This window comes from Peromyscus maniculatus, chromosome 1, assembly GCF_049852395.1.
Source record: "Peromyscus maniculatus bairdii isolate BWxNUB_F1_BW_parent chromosome 1, HU_Pman_BW_mat_3.1, whole genome shotgun sequence".
NCBI lineage: Eukaryota > Metazoa > Chordata > Mammalia > Rodentia > Cricetidae > Peromyscus > Peromyscus maniculatus.
Genome location: NC_134852.1, coordinates 98611255 through 98630193, shown reverse-complemented (window position 1 = coordinate 98630193; position 18939 = coordinate 98611255). Strand labels below are relative to the sequence as shown.

At 37.0% G+C, this 18939-nt stretch overlaps 1 protein-coding gene across 1 annotated transcript in view; it reads left to right on the top strand.

Moving 5' to 3' along the window:
- Window positions 1–18736, top strand: part of Tyr (tyrosinase) — a 73340-nt gene extending 54604 nt beyond the window's left edge. Inside the window, exons 4-5 of the mRNA XM_006985679.3 lie at window positions 7866–8047; window positions 18510–18736. Of these exons, the coding sequence (XP_006985741.1) occupies window positions 7866–8047; window positions 18510–18736 (409 nt within the window). The remainder of the gene's footprint in view (window positions 1–7865; window positions 8048–18509) is intronic.
- Window positions 18737–18939: the final 203 nt, after the last annotated feature.

Here is an 18939-nt window from a genome sequence, read left to right as displayed (position 1 = left end):
AACTTCAACTTCTTGTAAGAAATGGGAATTCCTCACTTGGCTTTGTTTTTTTTTTTTTGTTTTTTTTTTTTTTTTGTTTTTTTTTTGTTTTTTTTTTGTTTTTTGTTTTTTTTTTTTTTTGTGGTTTTATGCAGGGTTTCTCTGCGTAGCTTTGTGCCTTTCCTGGAGCTCACTTGGTAGCCCAGGCTGGCCTCGAACTCACAGAGATCCACCTGGCTCTTCCTCCCGAGTGCTGGGATTAAAGGTGTGCACCACCACCGCCCGGCCCTCACTTGGCTTTGTATCTCCAGAATCAGGCACTTTGCTGATGACATTGCTGGCAGTGTGCTAACTGGTGAGAGTCAGTGAATGGTTCAGTCAGGAGAGGTTCAAAACCACAAGCATCTCTTGCAATCTTCCTTTTTCCAATTCTGATCAATCCCTAAAATAGTCCATTTATACTCACTTTAAGAATTTGGTAAAATTTACTCCGTGGAGTTCCTAGCCCAGTCTCCATAACAAGTTCAAAATCAGCTTGAAAATCATAGGCAAACAGATTATGCCTACTAAGACACATCTCCAACAGCCACAACACTACTTAAGGGCAAAGTAAATGATGACCATGATGGGATAGCCTCTTTAAGTTGTTCTAAAATATCTTGTACAATTTTAGCTGCATCAAAATCCAATTTAGCCTTTTTCATTTTTATAATCTCTTGTTGTAATTTAGCCAAATCTAAGGATTCATTAGAATCATGCCAGATTCTTTTAAGATGTGCCTTAACTCTTCCCCATCCAGTAGCATTTTCATTGTACACAGAAGATGCAGGCTTCTGATGCCAGCCAGAGGTACATTGAGATAGAAAATGAAACTGCCTGCTCCTTGACACAAGGCAGGATAGATAGTGGTTGAATGTCTGTGCTGTGCATTGTTCTACCTCTGTCCTTCAAGACTGTATATAAGCTGGCTGTGAAATAAACTCAGGGCTGTCCAGTATTGACCAGCAGACCTCTCAACACTTAGAACAACAAAACAAAACAAGAAAAGAATTTGGTAAAATTGTGGTTTTTCAATTAAAAACATAGTACCTATAAATTGCCTGTAAAATTTATGGGTGAGTATGAATGATTCTAATCACAGTACCTGGTTTGTGAACAAGCACTATAGTAAATATATGGTATATAATAATCAGTGAGGTGACATGATTGCTTTTAGTGAATTCTGTACACTTGGTATTAGATATTAGAAAAAAGCTGAAAATTAATATAAATGAATCCTCAGTATCAAACACATATTCAAAAAATTGTAACAATGTGATCATCAAGGAGGAAAAATTAATTATTGTGGAAGTTCTCACAGAAGTGGTATTTGACCTAAGCCTTGAAGGAGTAAAAGATAGAGTCAAAAACATATATACTAGAAAGTCCTGGAGAAGAAAAGCTCAGAATCAAATTATAATGTTAATACTGACATCAATAACAATAATCTTTTATACTATGAATTATTCTTCTCCCTTTCTTAGAATTCTTGATGCTATGAGTCTGAGATCAAAGTGACAGGAGAGCTATTTCTTTAAAGTCTTTTCTTTGTGACCAAAGATTTTCCTGTTTTGTTTTTTTTTACAGAGATTTCCCTCTGTCCCTGCCTGTCTCTATCTAAATCTACTTGTCTCTGAGGACTTCCACCAGACTGTGCTAGTCTCATAACTTCATTTTAAGTCAAGCATGTCCTTAAAGATCTCATTTCCAAATGTAGTCACCAAGGTACCAGGAGTTGCTTCACCATATGAGTTTTATAGGTGAGATGGCTCATCTCATACTGTTATAATCTCTATTTTACTGAAAATGAAACTGACAGCATAACAGGTTAAGTAGCTTTCCCAAGTTCCTAGAGCTATTTGCTATTACAAGACTCTCAGTCTAATCTTCCAGCTTCAGGATCTTTCAGAATTCCTTTCATAACCTCTAAAAACTGATCACCTGGCAAATTTTGACTTTCTGTCTCTGTCTCTCTGTCTGTCTGTCTCTCATCTGTCTGTCTCTCTGTCTCTTTCTTTGTCTCTCTGTGGTGTGTGTGTGTGTGTGTGTGTGTGTGTGTGTGTGTGTGTGTGTGTGTGTTTATGCTGTGCCCCTGTATACAGAGATCAAAAGCTAACACTGGACATATTCCTCTATCTCATTTCACCTTCATTTCTTTTTTTTTTTTTTTTTTTTTTTTTTTTTTTTTTTTTTGGTTTTTCGAGACAGGGTTTCTCTGTGTAGCTTTGCGCCTTTCCTGGAGCTCACTTGGTAGCCCAGGCTGGCCTCGAACTCACAGAGATCCGCCTGGCTCTGCCTCCCGAGTGCTGGGATTAAAGGCGTGCGCCACCAACGCCCGGCTCACCTTCATTTCTGAGACAAGGTTTCTCATTAAACCTGGATATTGCCAATTTGCAAGACTACATGGACAGCAAATCTTAAGAAAGGGTCTTAGGAGACACGAGATAAATATACTTGAGTCTGAGACAAAGGGCCCACCTTGTTCCCAGATTTCTTTTTGTAAGCACAGATGACTCTTTTTTTTCCTTTTTTCTGGAGCTGAGAACCGAACTCAGGGCCTTGTGCTTGCTAGGTAAGCACTCTACCACTGAGCTAAATCCCCAATGCCGACTCTTTTTTCGTATGGTTGCTGGGGATCTATACTCAGGCCATCATGTTCGCATAGCAAGTACCAGTACTGTACTGACTGAATCATTCCCCAGGCTCCTCTACAAAAATTTTACTGTACTTAAAAATCTATCTTAGCTTGCTTTATAGTTAATATTCTGAGGCCCTGAAAGGTTGCCCACACTACAGTAGGTGACCCCACACCCATGCACATACAAGCAGTACTAAATGAACTCAGTGGGTGTTAAGAGAGGGGAGAGAGGAGAGAGAGAGAGAGAGAGAGAGAGAGAGAGAGAGAGAGAGAGAGAGAGAGAGAGAGAGAGAGAGAGAGAGAGAGAGAGAAACAAGAAATTGAGAGAGAGAAGTGGGGGAGGATGAGGAGGAATTGGAAGAGAGAGAATAGAAGATAGATTTGATCTAAATGCATTATATGTACATATGAGTATTAAAGTGTTTTTAAAGTTTCTTATCATTAGTACAGGTACAAAAATAAAACGTTGTTTGTATGACTATTTCTTAGAATGTTCTTCATCTTATCTATGGTATATAAAATATAGTACCAGATCCAAATGTAGAATATTTATTTCAAAAATGTTAATGTTGGCTCTTGTGTTAAGTCAAATGGCTAGTTTCTGCTATGTAAAAGAAAATAGCCACAACTAATCAGTTTGGGTGCCTTGTAAACTGTCTAGGATACATTGCACACATAGTTCTTTGATATCTCACAACACTTTGGCTTTCTTATTAGCCACACATTACAGCTAAGGAAACCAAAGGTAGGAAAAATAATTTCTTGCTTTTCACAATAAAAAAACAATGTGGGGAGTTTGAAACCAGCTGTCCATAGTTCCTGCTTCTTTCCTTGCTCACAAACCACAGTACACATATTTTCTTCTCATTGTTCATCCTGTAGAATATTCCTTCTTTCAACAGAACAGATTGTAATTCTCTTCCTTAACTCCTATACCTAGTTGCTGTGGATGTGTACTGTCTAGAAAACTCTAAGCACTTGGGAGTCACTTCACAGACACTCACAAGTCTCCCTACAGAAACAATTTTAAGCTACTCATCAGAAAACCCCATGTCAGTGTCTAGCTTTGCAACTCATTTCTCTGTACTGGACTCTGGGTCCACATGGTACAGGAGGAAAACTGAATTCCACTTACACACACACACACACACACACACACACACACACACACACACACACACACACACCATCATTAGACCTTCAATATCAGTGTTTCACAGTTATGAATTTACATCTTCTCAGCAATCTGGCAGATACTTTATGATTAAAAGTTATATTTCTTGCATATTACTGGAAAAGTATTAAATATTGAAGAGAAAACTTAGGTATTGCTATACACCACCGAAACCTGATATGAAACCTCAGATAGGTTTGGCACTTTATAGTTGAGTATATAATAGCCAACACTAAATACCCATCGACAGAGAGATTCCTTTATGTTTAATTTTTTCCTAATTTTGACATACTTTAATATTTGCTTTTATTTAATTGTAGAAGCTGAGGTACATACATATTTAGAGTGAGTATTCATAATAATTTTTTGAAACATGTGATCATCTTAAATTTCTTTCTGTAGTTGTAGTTAGCAAAAGCTTCAAATTTCCCTAGTACCTTTACTTTTGTCTCTTCTCTTGGTTTTGGACTTACTATATGCCATCCTTAAGAACCTTTATATTGTTTCTCAGTACATTGTATTTCCTCTAGGTAGAATATATGGTTTTTGACATTGTACTGTTGTTGGTATGATACAGTATGAGAGACAGGAAGTCATATAAAATATTCTGAAAAATTTGTAACTTTTAGTGCACCAGTGTGTGGATGTTATGGCCTAAAAATGTGTTTCTCTAAACTCTTTTCACTCTATTCATTCTCTTTTTCCTTGCTACAGCACTATAAATATATTTTCTGGAGACTTTGGGCTCTTGTTCTTTCTTTCCCACTGAATGAGACAAGAACAGAGGGCAAATGGGAGAAAACTTTCTTCAGAGAAAACACATTCTGGAAGTCATCCTCAAGTGGAAAATGTTGTCAATATTTTTCACCATGATTGCTTGCTGTTATCATGGAGAGAGTCAGACAAGAATCTTGGATTTTCATCCTCAAAACCTTGTAGAATTCCTGGATAGAAAGTCATAACATATGTTGTAATTCTCCTGGGACTGATGCCCTAGAAATTTATCACTATCACCCAAGCATAGAATAAGTCTCCAGATGTTCCTGAAAGTATTTAGATACTGCTACCATTCCATGAATCCAGCTGTATTGGCTCCTAGTAGGCATATGTTAACCATATTCCTTAGGATGCAAGTATATTGACAGCTTTAGGGTCATCAATTTGTTCTGAAACATGGATTTTCTTATGGGTTCAGGGGGGGAAGCTGCTCATTTTCCACTTTGCCCTTTTATGATTGTATTGACAAGAGTGACCAAGGGCTTTATATTAGGCTTGAAATAAAATATTCTGTTAGGTTTATCTATAAAACAGATCACTCCATATTTCTACAATCAGTTTTTACTAATTTTACAATGCCTATCTGACTATCTCAGACTTTTAGAAATCTATCCAGATTAATTTCCAATGAATTTTCAATAAGATTTTCCCCCAAACTGTCAGTGTGGTTATCCAATTTACTATTAGTATTTCAGTGGGAGCCATTCTAGACACAGTTTGATGAAATTAACTTTAGATGAGAACTACCACTGGAGATTTTAATCAAGACTAATGTCTTCATTTTCAAAGGTTGATAAGGTAATAAGCAAATTAATGGTCTCATCCATTAAATCTGGTGCTAAGGATTGATGTTCTTGTCTTATTTAGATAAAAGATTTGTTTTTATTTCTTGGTAGAAACAAAATTATTTATAAATTAACTTTAATACTAATTTTTCTCAATTGACAACAGGTACAAATTTTACCTCTAGCCCCAGCCTAGTGACTCACTACATATTGGCCTGTTCAAATATGAAAGTGTAGAGAGAATTGGGAAAAGATAAATAGCCAAAGATTCTCCTATGGCTGAAAATATATTTAGAAGTTTGAAACATATGGATTTAAACAAGCATATTGTATATGAATTAATAGTACAATATCCGATTAGATTCAAGTATATATGTACACACCTCAGTAATCAGACATAAAGCTATTACATGTGAATTTTTCATCTTTTGGCTTGTTTGTATTTTCTAAATTGCATGTTGTTAACAAGTAAGACTCTTTTGAATATAATAGTAGAAGCTAATATTAAAAATATTCAAAACATTATAAGTCTTACATATAATTTGGTGCTTTTAAACAAGTTCTGACTTTTTTCAGTTGAGAAATCTGAGAGCCAAAGAAAATCAATCTTTGAGAAGCTTCTTCTTTCCCAATTCTGTATATCAGAAGGATAACAATCATTAGAGACTTTTCTCCAAACACTCGACCTTCGCATTTCTGTCATAGCATAATTCACTTCCGTCACCAGTTGTAAAGTTTTCCTCCTCTATTGATAATAAGAAGAAAGAAGTTGAGCAAGAGGGGTCATGGGGAAGATGCTGCTATTTAACAAACACCTCTGTGACTGGTGCTGTTTTAATCTGCATGGTATCTTTATGCCATAGGAATTTCCATTTTGGAGAAGAAAAGAAGTTGGCCTACAACAGATGCTCAATATATATTTAGTAATAAACCAAAATTAGAAAAATTTTAGTATTCATGGTCCAGATTTTTGTATTTAACAATGAGCTGCTGACCCTTCAATAATGCATAGGCAGAATCCAATACTGACCAGACTAGTGATTGAAGACCAGATTTCAACTGAATAGAATTGCTTTATTCCATAGGAAATGTTTATTCTATTTGGCTCTCTTGTTCTGTTTGGTGTATTTTAAATTGTAAAAGTTTTTTTTTTTAATTGTTCACGTATTATCATCCTCCCCTTATATAACTTTCTCTTTACCATGAACTAACACTAAATTAAAATTTAAAATTTAAAATTAGCAGTAATTGATTTATTTGGCATTTTCATAAAAACATTATCACATTGAATTTTGGATTTGCTGGATTATGAGAATGAGTAACCTTGTCTCCTGTATAGATATGAGTGATTAAAACCAGAAACTATTGCTCAAGGAAAGTTCTTAAACTCCAGATCTCTTATCTTCCTATGTTATACAGTCTAGTAACACAAATCGATTTTTTTTTTTTTGTCATTCTTTTAAGGGCTTTATATAAATTCTCTCACTGGTTGAATTTTTAATTAATTTTTATTCAATCTTTTGATCCATTTAATTTTTTTAGCATTATTACCGGTTTTAGTTGTGCCAAACAGAAACTAACATTGGCTCCTTTTAATAGGAAAGTTTGCTGAAAGAATTTTAGCTAGCTCACAGAACTATTGTGAAACAAACTCAGAGACAAAAGAGAACAAAAGGGACAACCTCCACAAACTCCAGAGCACGCATTCTAGAGGGCTAAATAGTGCAGAAGAGACTCTTTCATGATACAACTAGTTTTGCTGTCCATGAAAATTCAATGTTGTTTCAAAGGTCGCCATTGCTCACTACTAAGATGGATTATCATTGTCCTTGTTTTGTGTGTGTGTGTGTGTGTGTGTGTGTGTGTGTGAGAGAGAGAGAGAGAGAGAGAGAGAGAGAGAGAGAGAGAGAGAGAGAGAGACTGTTTCCTATTTCTAAAATGGTTTTATTTTAATGCCTACATAGTGATCACGTGATCACATAAAACCTTTAGAGGAATCTGGAAATGGGCTCTTTCACCCTTTATCAATGAAGGTAGGTTTGCCTTGGAAAACACGACCTTTTTCCAAACTTAAAACAAAGGTTGAAATAACCACCACAAACATACAGTGAGTAAGTTCTAATACTTTTTCAACTTAGTTTTACGTGGTTTTTCTTTTGACTCTCCTTGCATTTGTAAAAACTTATATTTAACATGACTATGATTAAATTTCATGCAATCCAAAGTTGCATTCTGAAGACTCTAATCTGGCTATAGAAGTTTAATTATTTTCCCATGGAAAACCTTGAAGTTATCCTCACTCTTATTTCTGATGAGTGATCTTCTTCCAGATAGGTAATACTAATTTGCTAGAGTTTGAAGATAGTCACCATTTGTTCATGTCTTGGGATATTAATAACTGCTTTCTAAGAATTTCAAATATTGATCTTATAAATAAAATGTTCCTGAGTCTGAATAACCCTTCCCTCTATAGCATTTTTGAACAATGGCTCAGAAGACACCGTCCTCTTCTGGAAGCTTATCCAGAAGCCAATGCACCCATCGGCCATAACAGAGATTCCTACATGGTTCCTTTTATACCGCTATACAGAAATGGTGATTTCTTCATTTCATCAAAGGATCTGGGATATGACTACAGCTACCTACTGGAGCCAGGTAAGGCTCAGTTGTCTTCAGATGAACTGTAGAATCTTATGTGGCTAGCCTCCTTTGGATAGTTAAAAAAAAAAAAAAAAAAATCTGTGTATATACAATGTTTCCCAAGAAATCCTTAAGAATCTGTATTATACCAATTTATTGTCATTTATAGACTAAATTCTGAAGATTCCCAAATTTATAATTATTCTATCTATTATAGGGCATCTTGTACAAGTAAATTATTGAAGAGTATAGGATTAGGATGCTTTTAAGCCATAATTCTATCAGTTAGCTATTTTATGACCTAGGGATATTATTTCAGTTCTCTGAATCACAGTTCCTTCATGTTATATATTTAGATCACAATAACTCAATGACTATTCTGAACTATGTAAAAGAATTCAGTGCATGTAGTACGACACAAGTAAACAGTTTATAATCTACCACTGGGAGACTCTTGGTAGGATTACCAATACAATAATGGAAACTTTCAGTACCAACTAATAATAGCTTCATAATAATTTTTAATGTCAGTTACTGTGTTTTTGTTGAAAAAGCCTTAGGAGTGGGATTAGCTCTGAGTTTTGATCTTCCTATGCTGAACTATGTTAATATCTTCTTGACAAAGAAGGGATAGGTAATAATGAAATCCTATTCCATGCAGAAACTACGTACTATTCTAGTCTACCTGAGTGTTGCAATGACGACTGAGAAATACAACCTAAAGAAATTATTTTCCTTATGGATCTATAGATATTAGACCATTTGACAGGTTCCATTGGTTTTGGCCTGAGGCAAGACAGAAATAGCATGTTAGGAGTATGTAGTAGAGAGAAAGAGGGACTCATATCTAAGATGTATCCTTCAAAGGCAAACTTCCAGTGACTTAAAGCTTCCAATCAGGCCACATCTCCTACTTTCAAGTACCTCCTAATTATGCCCTGTTATATTGGAAACCCATCATTGATTAATTAACTGATGTATCCAGAATCCTCATGATACAATCAATTCCCAAACCTATTAGCTAGCAGCCAAGTCCGTTAAACATCAGTCTTTGGGTGGTGGGAACAAACCCTTTCTATTTAAACCATAACTCCATGTATGACTTATGTATTTAATTATTATTTATTATATAAGTATTATTTTCCATAAAAGGAGGTGAGAATATCAGTCTTACAGAATTTAAGTGACCTCTTAAATGTTAAATGGCATTATAAGGAGGAAGCTGATTTTGACAGTACACTTAGCATCCTCAGCTTTCACTGTAGTATATGAATACTAAACGAACACAAAGTAAAGCTACAAATAGTTTATGGGTAAGAGATATTCAAGAAGCACTATTATTTTGATACATTCTTGAACAATTAATAAAACATTAACAGATGAACACAAAAGTAAATAATGGACAAATGTGTGAACTTAACTAACTCCTAGTTCTTATGTTCCACTGTAATGACTAATGTAGTATGGATATCAGTGACCACCAAGTCCAATGTGGAAGTCCAACAGATTGGGAAGGAAGTGCAAAGACTCAATCATCAGCAAAATCTTACAGGGTACAGATAGGGCATCAGTTATCTGTGCATAATTCAACTTTGACACTGAAGATTGGTAGGCAGGGTAAAGACAGAAAAGGACAGAGAAATATTCTAGCCTGAAAAAAAGAAACATAAGAAGCAATGAAAATCACTGTATTTTTGGAATAGCAAATTCTTCTCTTGAGTGATTGAACAAAGAAAATGACATTGAGAAGATTGAAGACATCATAAAAGTTAAAAATTGTGTGCTTTTTATGACTGGGGGCTTGTCTAAGTGTGTTACATGGAGCAATTTATTCTTTATTATATTTTGATGACAAAATTCCTAGAGATTGGCAAATCAGTTATATACTGAGTGAAGCTAAAGAAGATTATAGGGCCCTTTTGAAAAATTTGACCTGTAAAACAAATAAATTATAATACAATTCGCTGTTATATTTGAGAATAATCGGAGAAGGCGTGGGCACAAGACTTGTGTTTTGTGATGTGGTAGAAATAGGAGATAAGAAACATCAGAGTAAGTACTTTTCAATGCAATAGGATATGTAGGCTTGAAACTCCAAGCCCTCCAAACCTGGCCTTTAAATCTATATGAGAGAGCCATCAACATGCCCACTGTTATCTTGAATAATCTTTAGAATTCCAGTTTCTAGTGATGGATATTGTTTTATAAGATGGTAAACTGAGACACATAAAGATAAATCACTATCTAAATTACAAAGCTAGTAATCAGAAAATATTAAATATCTATACTGATTATCCATAGAATGATCTTTCTATTACTCCACGATAGCTTCTTTCATGTATTATATTACTTTTCACACATACAGCCAGATTCATCACTCCCTCATCATGCCCACATGATTAAGGCAAAGGTAACAAACATTTTTGTGTGTGAAAGGTGATGAGGGTAAAAACTTCCATTAGAAGGTGAAATATATTTAAGTACATTAAACAAAATAAAGTTGAAATGCTTTACTGATTTGCTATGTTTTCATATAGCTGCAAATTTACATAGTTAACTTCAGAGAAATTTGATTTTAAATAAATAACAGAAATTGCCTACTTTCTATCATATGAATCATTCTTTATTATTGTTTCTTTTGTGCATTCAAAGTACTTAAAATTTATCTCTATTCATCACCAAACTTCAAGATTCTAAAGAAAAAAAAAACTTTTTTTAAAAAAATAATTTAGTTCAAGAGGGTCATTATTCATCATTCATGTATTCATGTTGATAATTACTTAAGTAGTGTGTTGCTAAGGGCAGCTAATGTCTGAATTTGTCAAACATTTTCTCTTGTATTCAAATTTAGTGGTGTTTTAAAAACTGAGTAGCAAGTGATTTTCTTTCAGGACTAACTGATTAAAAGGTAAGGCCAGCATGGGAAATAGGTTCCTGTAGCTCGAGTTTTTCTGCCTTGCCCACAGTCAGGACAAATCTCTGTCACCCGCCAGTCCCATAGCCACTCAGACCCAACCAAGTAAACACAGAGACTTATATTGCATACAAACTGTATGGCCATGGCAGGCTTCTTGCTAACTGTTCTTATAGCTTAAATTAATCCATTTCCATAAATCTATACCTTGCCACGTGGCTGGTGGCTTACCGGCGTCTTCACATGCTGCTGGTCATGGCAGCAGCTGGCAGTGTCTCTCCGCTTCAGCCTTCTGCTTCCCAGAATTCTCCTCTCTCCTTGTCCCACCTACTTCCTGCCTGGCCACTGGCCAACCAGTGTTTTATTTATTGACCAATCAGAGCAATTTGACATATAGACCGTCCCACAGCACTTCCCCTTTCTTTTTTTTAAAAGGAAGGTTTTAACTTTTACACATCTCCAAAGTCAGCTTGGTATATTTGGGAATTTGGGCGTAGCTTCTCTTACTACTTCCTGCTGGAGGGGGGCGCTGTATCTTATGGGGACACAAAGAAAATTTTAGGATCATGGAGTAGTCCGTGACTTGAAACGATTCTGGATGTTGGATCATCTGGGCCATGGTCTCATCGGAGACCTTTCAGGTGGTCTTGGCTGGTCAAACCTGATGTATCTTAATCTGGAACAAATCTATAGCCTCTGGCTTTCTGTGGAAACAAAAGCAGAGCCTCCTTTCCAAAACAACATATCCTTACATCCAAATTTTGAAGTTAAGGTACCTTTAAAATACACATTTTGGCATAACTCAACAGCTTTTGTAATCAAATGTTTCTCTTCAGTTACTAATATCAAAGAGAACATAATCCAGATTCTCTGTGTGGTAGCCATTTTTATGTGGCTTATGTTTTATATTACCTTGAGCCTATTGCTTTAAACTACAGCCTTCTAAACCTGAAATGGCACTGTGGCTGCTGGCTCCTCCCACTTCAGCTTCCCAACATGGTGGTGGTACGTTTTCTGCCAGCTCTGGGAGCCATCGTGGGTCTGTGCTTTTATCCAAGCAGTGTGTAGCCCAGAAACTTCTTTTTGTTTTGTACTAGTAAAGGCTAAATCCACCACACAGCTTAATGTGCACTTGCAGAGGCCAAGCTTAATATGCCATTTGCAGAGGCCTCATTCCCGCCACACTGCAGATCGAGCTCGCACACTAGGAACCCGCCAGTAACTCAAACCGGCAGGCTGCCGCTCATTTGAGAGAGACAATTAGGAAGCTGTTTTTAGCTCCATTTTAGAATCTTTTCTCAGGTTTTAGGTAGAAACTTTTGCCAACACGTTGGGCGCCATTTGTAGCTCGAGTTTTTCTGCCTTGCCCACAGTCAGGACAAATCTCTGTCACCCGCCAGTCCCATAGCCACTCAGACCCAACCAAGTAGACACAGAGACTTATATTGCATACAAACTGTATGGCCGTGGCAGGCTTCTTGCTAACTGTTCTTATAGCTTAAATTAATCCATTTCCATAAATCTATACCTTGCCACGTGGCTGGTGGCTTACCGGCGTCTTCACATGCTGCTGGTCGTGGCGGCAGCTGGCAGTGTCTCTCCGCTTCAGCCTTCTGCTTCCCAGAATTCTCCTCTCTCCTTGTCCCACCTACTTCCTGCCTGGCCATTGGCCAACCAGTGTTTTATTTATTGACCAATCAGAGCAATTTGACATATAGACCGTCCCACAGCAGGTTCCCAAAAGCTAAGAACCAGGGACAGGTCATGATTTGGGGGGAACCTGTTCTCCATGCCGAATTACCTTGTCTAGTCTTTATAGAGGGAAAGGAGCTCAGTCCTATCTCAATTTGATGTGCCATGCTATGTTCAAGTCCATGAGAAGCCTGCCTCTTTCTGAATGGAGACAGAAGAGGAGTGGGTGGATGGGGAGGGGCATAGATGGGAGTCAGGGAGAGGGGACGGGAGGAGAGAAGGTGGGGGAATTGTGGTTGGCATGTAAAATAAAGGAAGGGGAGAGAGAGAGAGAGAGAGAGAGAGAGAGAGAGAGAGAGAGAGAGAGAGAGAGAGAGAGAGTAAGGCCAGAAATTTATTGGAGAAAGAAGTTTGTTTTTTGTTTTGTTTTGTTTTGGTTTTTGGTTTGGATCCCAGAAGTCTTGATGTCCATATGGTAGGCAATGCATAGCAGCGGATGGCTGGAACAGTAAGCTCATAGATCATAGCTTACCCTCTAAACTACTCACAAAAAACAAACAAGCAAGAACTGAAAATGGGTGAGGCTATGAACAATCAAAGTGTGCTGCCAGTGAAGTACTTATTCCAGCAAGGCTCACATCCTAAAAGTTCCTTAACCTCCCTCAAACAGTGCACCAACTAGAGACAAGGTGTTTAGACACTTGAGCCTATGGGAGACATTTTTCATTTAAACCACTACAGTAATCTAAATAAATTGTTTGTTTTATATATATTTATTATATATGTATATATATGTTTATTTTATATAAGCTTATCTCAATATGTTTTTGTTCAGATCACTTCAAGTGATCTCAATGTTCATTATCAACAAAGCATCATCTTCAAACACATTTTCAAAGACACACACACACACACACACACACACTCACAAAACCTTTCTAAACTATGTAATCTTAATTCCTTAAATTAGGGTAATGACTCCAAACTACATTATGTGTTTGTTGTGTTGATAATGAGAAGATACATCGCAAATGGCAAGGTAGGGAGCAATTCGAATGATTTGTGTGGCAAAAATGATGAAATTTCAAGTAAATTGATATGCCAGAAAAATTATGACATTAAAAAAATAAAAAGAGGAACTCTGCTGAGGTTCAACAGTACATAAAAAGGAAAGAAATATCAAAATTTTGTTTGGAAATACATAAAATGTATTTGAAGATGATGCTTTGGTGATAATGAACATCGGGATCACTTGAAATGATATGAACAAAGGATATTTGAATAAGCTAAAGGACAGAACAAGAAACAGAAGTAAAACTGAAAGCACTTGAGCTTTCATAATAAAGCAACTTCGTTTGGTTTTCTGTTGCTGTCATAAACGCCAGGGCCAAAAGCAACTTGGACAGGCACAGATTTATTTCATCTTACACTTCCAGGAAACTGTCCACCACTCAGGGAAATTCCAGAGGGAACTCTGCTGCAAACCTAGGTTGAAATTGAGGCAGAAGCCACAGAGGGACAGTGCTTATGGGCTTGCTCCAAACAGCTTGCTTAGCCCGCCAACCTTCCTTCCTTCCTTGCTTCCTTCCTTGCTTCCTTCCTTGCTTCCTTCCTTCCTTCCTTCCTTCCTTCCTTCCTTCCTTCCTTCCTTCCTTCCTTCCTTCCTTCCTTCCTTCCTCCTTCCCTCCCTTCCTTTCTCCCTTCCTTCCCTCCCTCCTTCCTTTCTTCTTTTTCTTTCCTTCTCTTTTTTCTATTCCTTTCTTTCTTTTTTGTTGAATTTATTCTTCTGTGGTATATTACATCCCAACTATAGTTTCCACTTCCTCCCCCACCCCCATAGTCCTTCTCCCAACCATCCACTTCTTTCTATCCCTTCAGAAATGAGCAGGCCTCCCAGAAATATCAACTGAACACAGCATTACAATAAGTTACAATAAGACTAGGCACAAACTCTCATGCTAAGTCTAGACAAGGAAATCCAGTAGGAGGAAAAGAGTTCCAGGAGCAGGCAAAAGGGTCAGAGACAACTCCAACTCCCCACTGCACACCAAGCTGAATAACCATAACATACATGCTAATGGCCTAGCTAAGACCCTTACAGGCTCCATGATTATTGCTTCAGTCTCTGTGAACCCGCAATAAGGCCTACTTAGTTGACTCCATGGACCTTGTCCTTGGTGTCCTCAACCCTTTGGGCTCCTACTATCCTTCCTCTTGCCCTTCCACAGGATTTCCCAAGCTCTGTCTAATGTTTGGCTGTGGGTCTCTGCATTTGCTCCCATCAGTTCCTGGATGAAGGCTCTCTGATGATGACCGAGAGATGCTCTGATTTACAAGTATAGCAGAATATCATAAGGAATCATTTTATTGACTATTTATGTATTTGTTCATTCATTCATTCATTTGTTCATTCATTTTGGCCAGTTGTGTTTGGTTTGGTTTGATTCTAGGTCTCTGGGCTCTCTGACCTCTGGTTCTTGGCCATCCAGGCAATGTCATTCAGGGACTGCCTTATGTGGTGTGGTTCTCAAATAGCATCAGTCACTGGTTGGCTACTCCCACAAGTTCTGTGCCACCCTTATCCCAGCACATCTTGCAGGCAGAACAAATTGTAGGTCAAAATTACCTCCTTTGTTATACAACCCAGAACCACCTGCCCAGAGATGACACTGTCCACTGTGAGCTAGGAACTCCCACATCAATCATTAACCAAGAAATTATTCCACACACATACCCACAGGCCAATTCTAGAATGATAGTTTCATGTTTTATCTATATAATTTTTACTATAAATTATTTACATGAAACTATCATTCTAGAATGGCATAGGTATTTATCTTTTATTTTTGTGAGCAGTGAATTAACTTCTCAAAGTTATTAGAACTCGTTGAAGAGCAAATGGCAGCAAATGCATAGGAATTAGATTAGATGAAAAGATAATTTGTCTATAAAATTGAAATAGGGGAATACTTAAATGATAGAAGAGGAGGAAAGCATAAAGACATCAGGGACTGAAGGTCTCCTTCAGTTCTCTACCTCCTGCTTTCTGCTTCTCGTATTGTGTTGGCTTCAGTTCCTGACATCAGTTCCTGCATCCTGTTTTTCATTTCAGAAGAGTGAATTCTGAGTAACAATCAGGAATAGCCATCTTGAATCAGGCATCCATCCTGTACTTACCGACTATCTCTAAAGAAGGCGGTCATGGAAGTTTTACTGCAGTTTCTACTTCAATGGGGTGGGATGAAGGAGTGGGTAGCAAAGATCCTAAGGCACTAGTTCAAATTCCATGGCTTGAGTAAGTTGGTTAATTGTTCCAATAGCAAGCAAGCAGTACATTACTGAATAACAGTCTGTAATTTTAAAGATCAGATCTTCCTCTTTCTTAAGACTTAATGTTTACTTGGGACTGACTCTATGATCTGTGACGGTTCATCAATTTGCTAACTGCATTCCACCTAAACAAAACTGAAGCAGAGACAGTATACAGAAGTTGCTATCTATAAACAATCTATCTACTCCTGTTGAGATAATGCTAAGTACAGCTTCTTTGTTTACTGAAATTTTAAGGTTTTCTAAGTAGATTTTAATTATATGTCTATAAACAGAAGATTTTTAAATAGATACATAATCATTTTAATTGTTTCTCCAAACTATTGCATACTTTAACTATGTAAGTGACAGTAGGACTATTATTGGTTTCTCATTGCTTTTATTTGGCGCTAATTTTTATATTCATATATATTCTAGCAAAACATACTATTTTTTACATATATTATCTCATAATTCATGTCTCAAATACACAATAACACTATCTGTTCATCACTTTAGAAAAAATCAGGCCCTTTTTTATTTTTTGATTTTTCAAGACAGGTTTTCTCTGTGTAGCATTGTGCCTTTTCTGGAACTCACTCTGTAGCCCAGGCTGGCCTCAAACTTACAGAGATCCACCTGGCTCTACCTCCCTAATGCTGGGATTAATGTCATGTGCCACCACCACCTGGCATCGGGTACTTTTTTATAACACATTTATTTGTATAATACTATTTTCCTTTTAGGTGTTGGAGAAAAAATGTGTTCTACTTACGTTTGTTTCTATTTTGATTCCTCTTATATTTTACTCTCATATATAAATCATATCAATAAGCATGTTTCTTAATTTCATCTTGTCAAAAAATAATATATATATTTTTTAAGAGCTAGACTTTTCCAGTTACAAAACCAAAGACCTCACTTTCCACACCCATGCTCTAGTGTCCCAAGGCATTACTCTTGTAGCCATTTTTTTATTTCCGTGTTTGTAAATAGTTGGTAAATGACAAAACATTTTAATTCATTAAGTCTATCTTAGGAGTCTTCATATATAATGAGGTTAGCTATCTAACAAACCCATTTTGACTCTTCCATCTCCTTAGGACAGAACTGCCACTTGAAGACAAGTCCGTGTCTTAAATTTTTGTTAAGTTTTCAATAGTTGAATCAAATAGTTAGTTAGAAGTATTTCTTAAATTATTATTCTCTTATAGCTGATGCGTCATTTTTTTATTTTAAAGTATATCATCTATCATGATCAATGCCAGATTTTATAAGCAAACTATAAATTTTACTTCTAACTATAGTAAACCATGGAAAATTTATAATTTGTTTTCCATGGGCAAATGTTCTTTGTATATCTTTTCATATCAACCTGTATCATTCTTTCATTACCTTTTCTGAGTTCAAAAACAGAATTAGTCATTGAGTAACATTTAATTCTCTCATGGATTTCAGGTACTCTACCAAATTGCAGGATTGCTTCATAGTTTGGGCTTTCAAGGGCTCAGTATAATACAGAATACAGACATATAAATAGTAACTCTAATACAATGTCATGGATGTAATAGAAGAAATGCTAGAACTATAACATTTTAGATGTTTAGGGCTTCTTGGACTGACATGCTTATATGAAACTAAAGATCAAATTTGGCTTCAGCAAAAAATTCAACAAGAGTGCATGTTATTTTCAAAATGCATATCTTAGATGATCTGAACTAGGTGATTTAAAAGGTAGAAAATTATAACTGGCAGGAATCACAAGTGCTCTAATCCCAACCCAGTGGCAAATTCCTTTCAGGTTTGAAATTATTATAGATGATCAGGAGGCTAGGAAGTTTACTAATTCAAAATTATTTCAAAACTGCCCTTGGCTAAAATCTGTTGTTTTAAGGTTGAAAGTTGTGGGGCTGGACACAGGTCTCGACAGTTAAGAGAGCTAGCTCTTCTTACAGAGGAAGGAGTTCAAATCTCAGCACCAATATAGGCAGCTCATAACTACTTGTAGCTTCAGCTCCAGAGGATCCAATACTTTCTTCTGGCTTTTGTGGCACCCACATACATGTTCACCCCCCCACACACACACACAGAGACGTATATAATAATTACAAGCTGAGACCTCTGTAAAAGCAGAGATTGTACAAATGTCCTAGGGTTCCTGAAACTGAGACTGCTCTGAGACTACTAAACTTTAGCCGGCAGAACCATCAGTGTTTCTCAAATAATAATTTATCAAACAAATCATCAATAGTTAATACAACTGTGTTATATAGATCTGCAGTACTGTTGCACAACCGCCAGAAGGAGTTGCAACAACAATACCTAACAATACTACACACCAAGGATATTACACAGGTTTCATAGGATCTCAATAGCAGAGAATTGCTTTCCTCTCTTCCTAATGAGGAAACTGAGCCTGAGAATGATTAGGTTCACTTCCCCCAAGCTCTTCTATTTGGTAAGCAAAGAGGCTTGCATTCAACCCCAAGCATCTGATTTCAAAGGAAGAAAATGCTGCTGATGGTGATACTGCAAAAACAGCATGATCTATTTTTATTTCAGATCCAGGCTTCTACAGAAACTATATTGAGCCCTACTTGGAGCAAGCCACTAGGATCTGGCCATGGCTCCTTGGGGCGGCACTGGTGGGAGCTGTTGCTGCTGCAGCTCTGGCAGGGCTCAGCAGTCGGCTGTGCTGTCGCAAGAGGAGGCAGTTCCAGGAAGAAAGGCAACCACTCCTCATGGAAAAAGATGATTACCACAGCTTGCTGTATCAGAGCCATGTGTGAACAGCCTAGGAAACAGTGGGGCCACAAGGTCTTACCTCACTTTACCTATGTGTCGGTGAAGACTGTTCCCACAATTTTAGTCTAACACAAAAAATAGACCGTAGTTATTTGTCTTATTATTTTGGCTCAGCCTCTTGATTTTCCCCAAGCCCTAGTTTCCAAGGAAAGACTGGTATTTGTTTAAAAGTCACTCTTAATTGTAT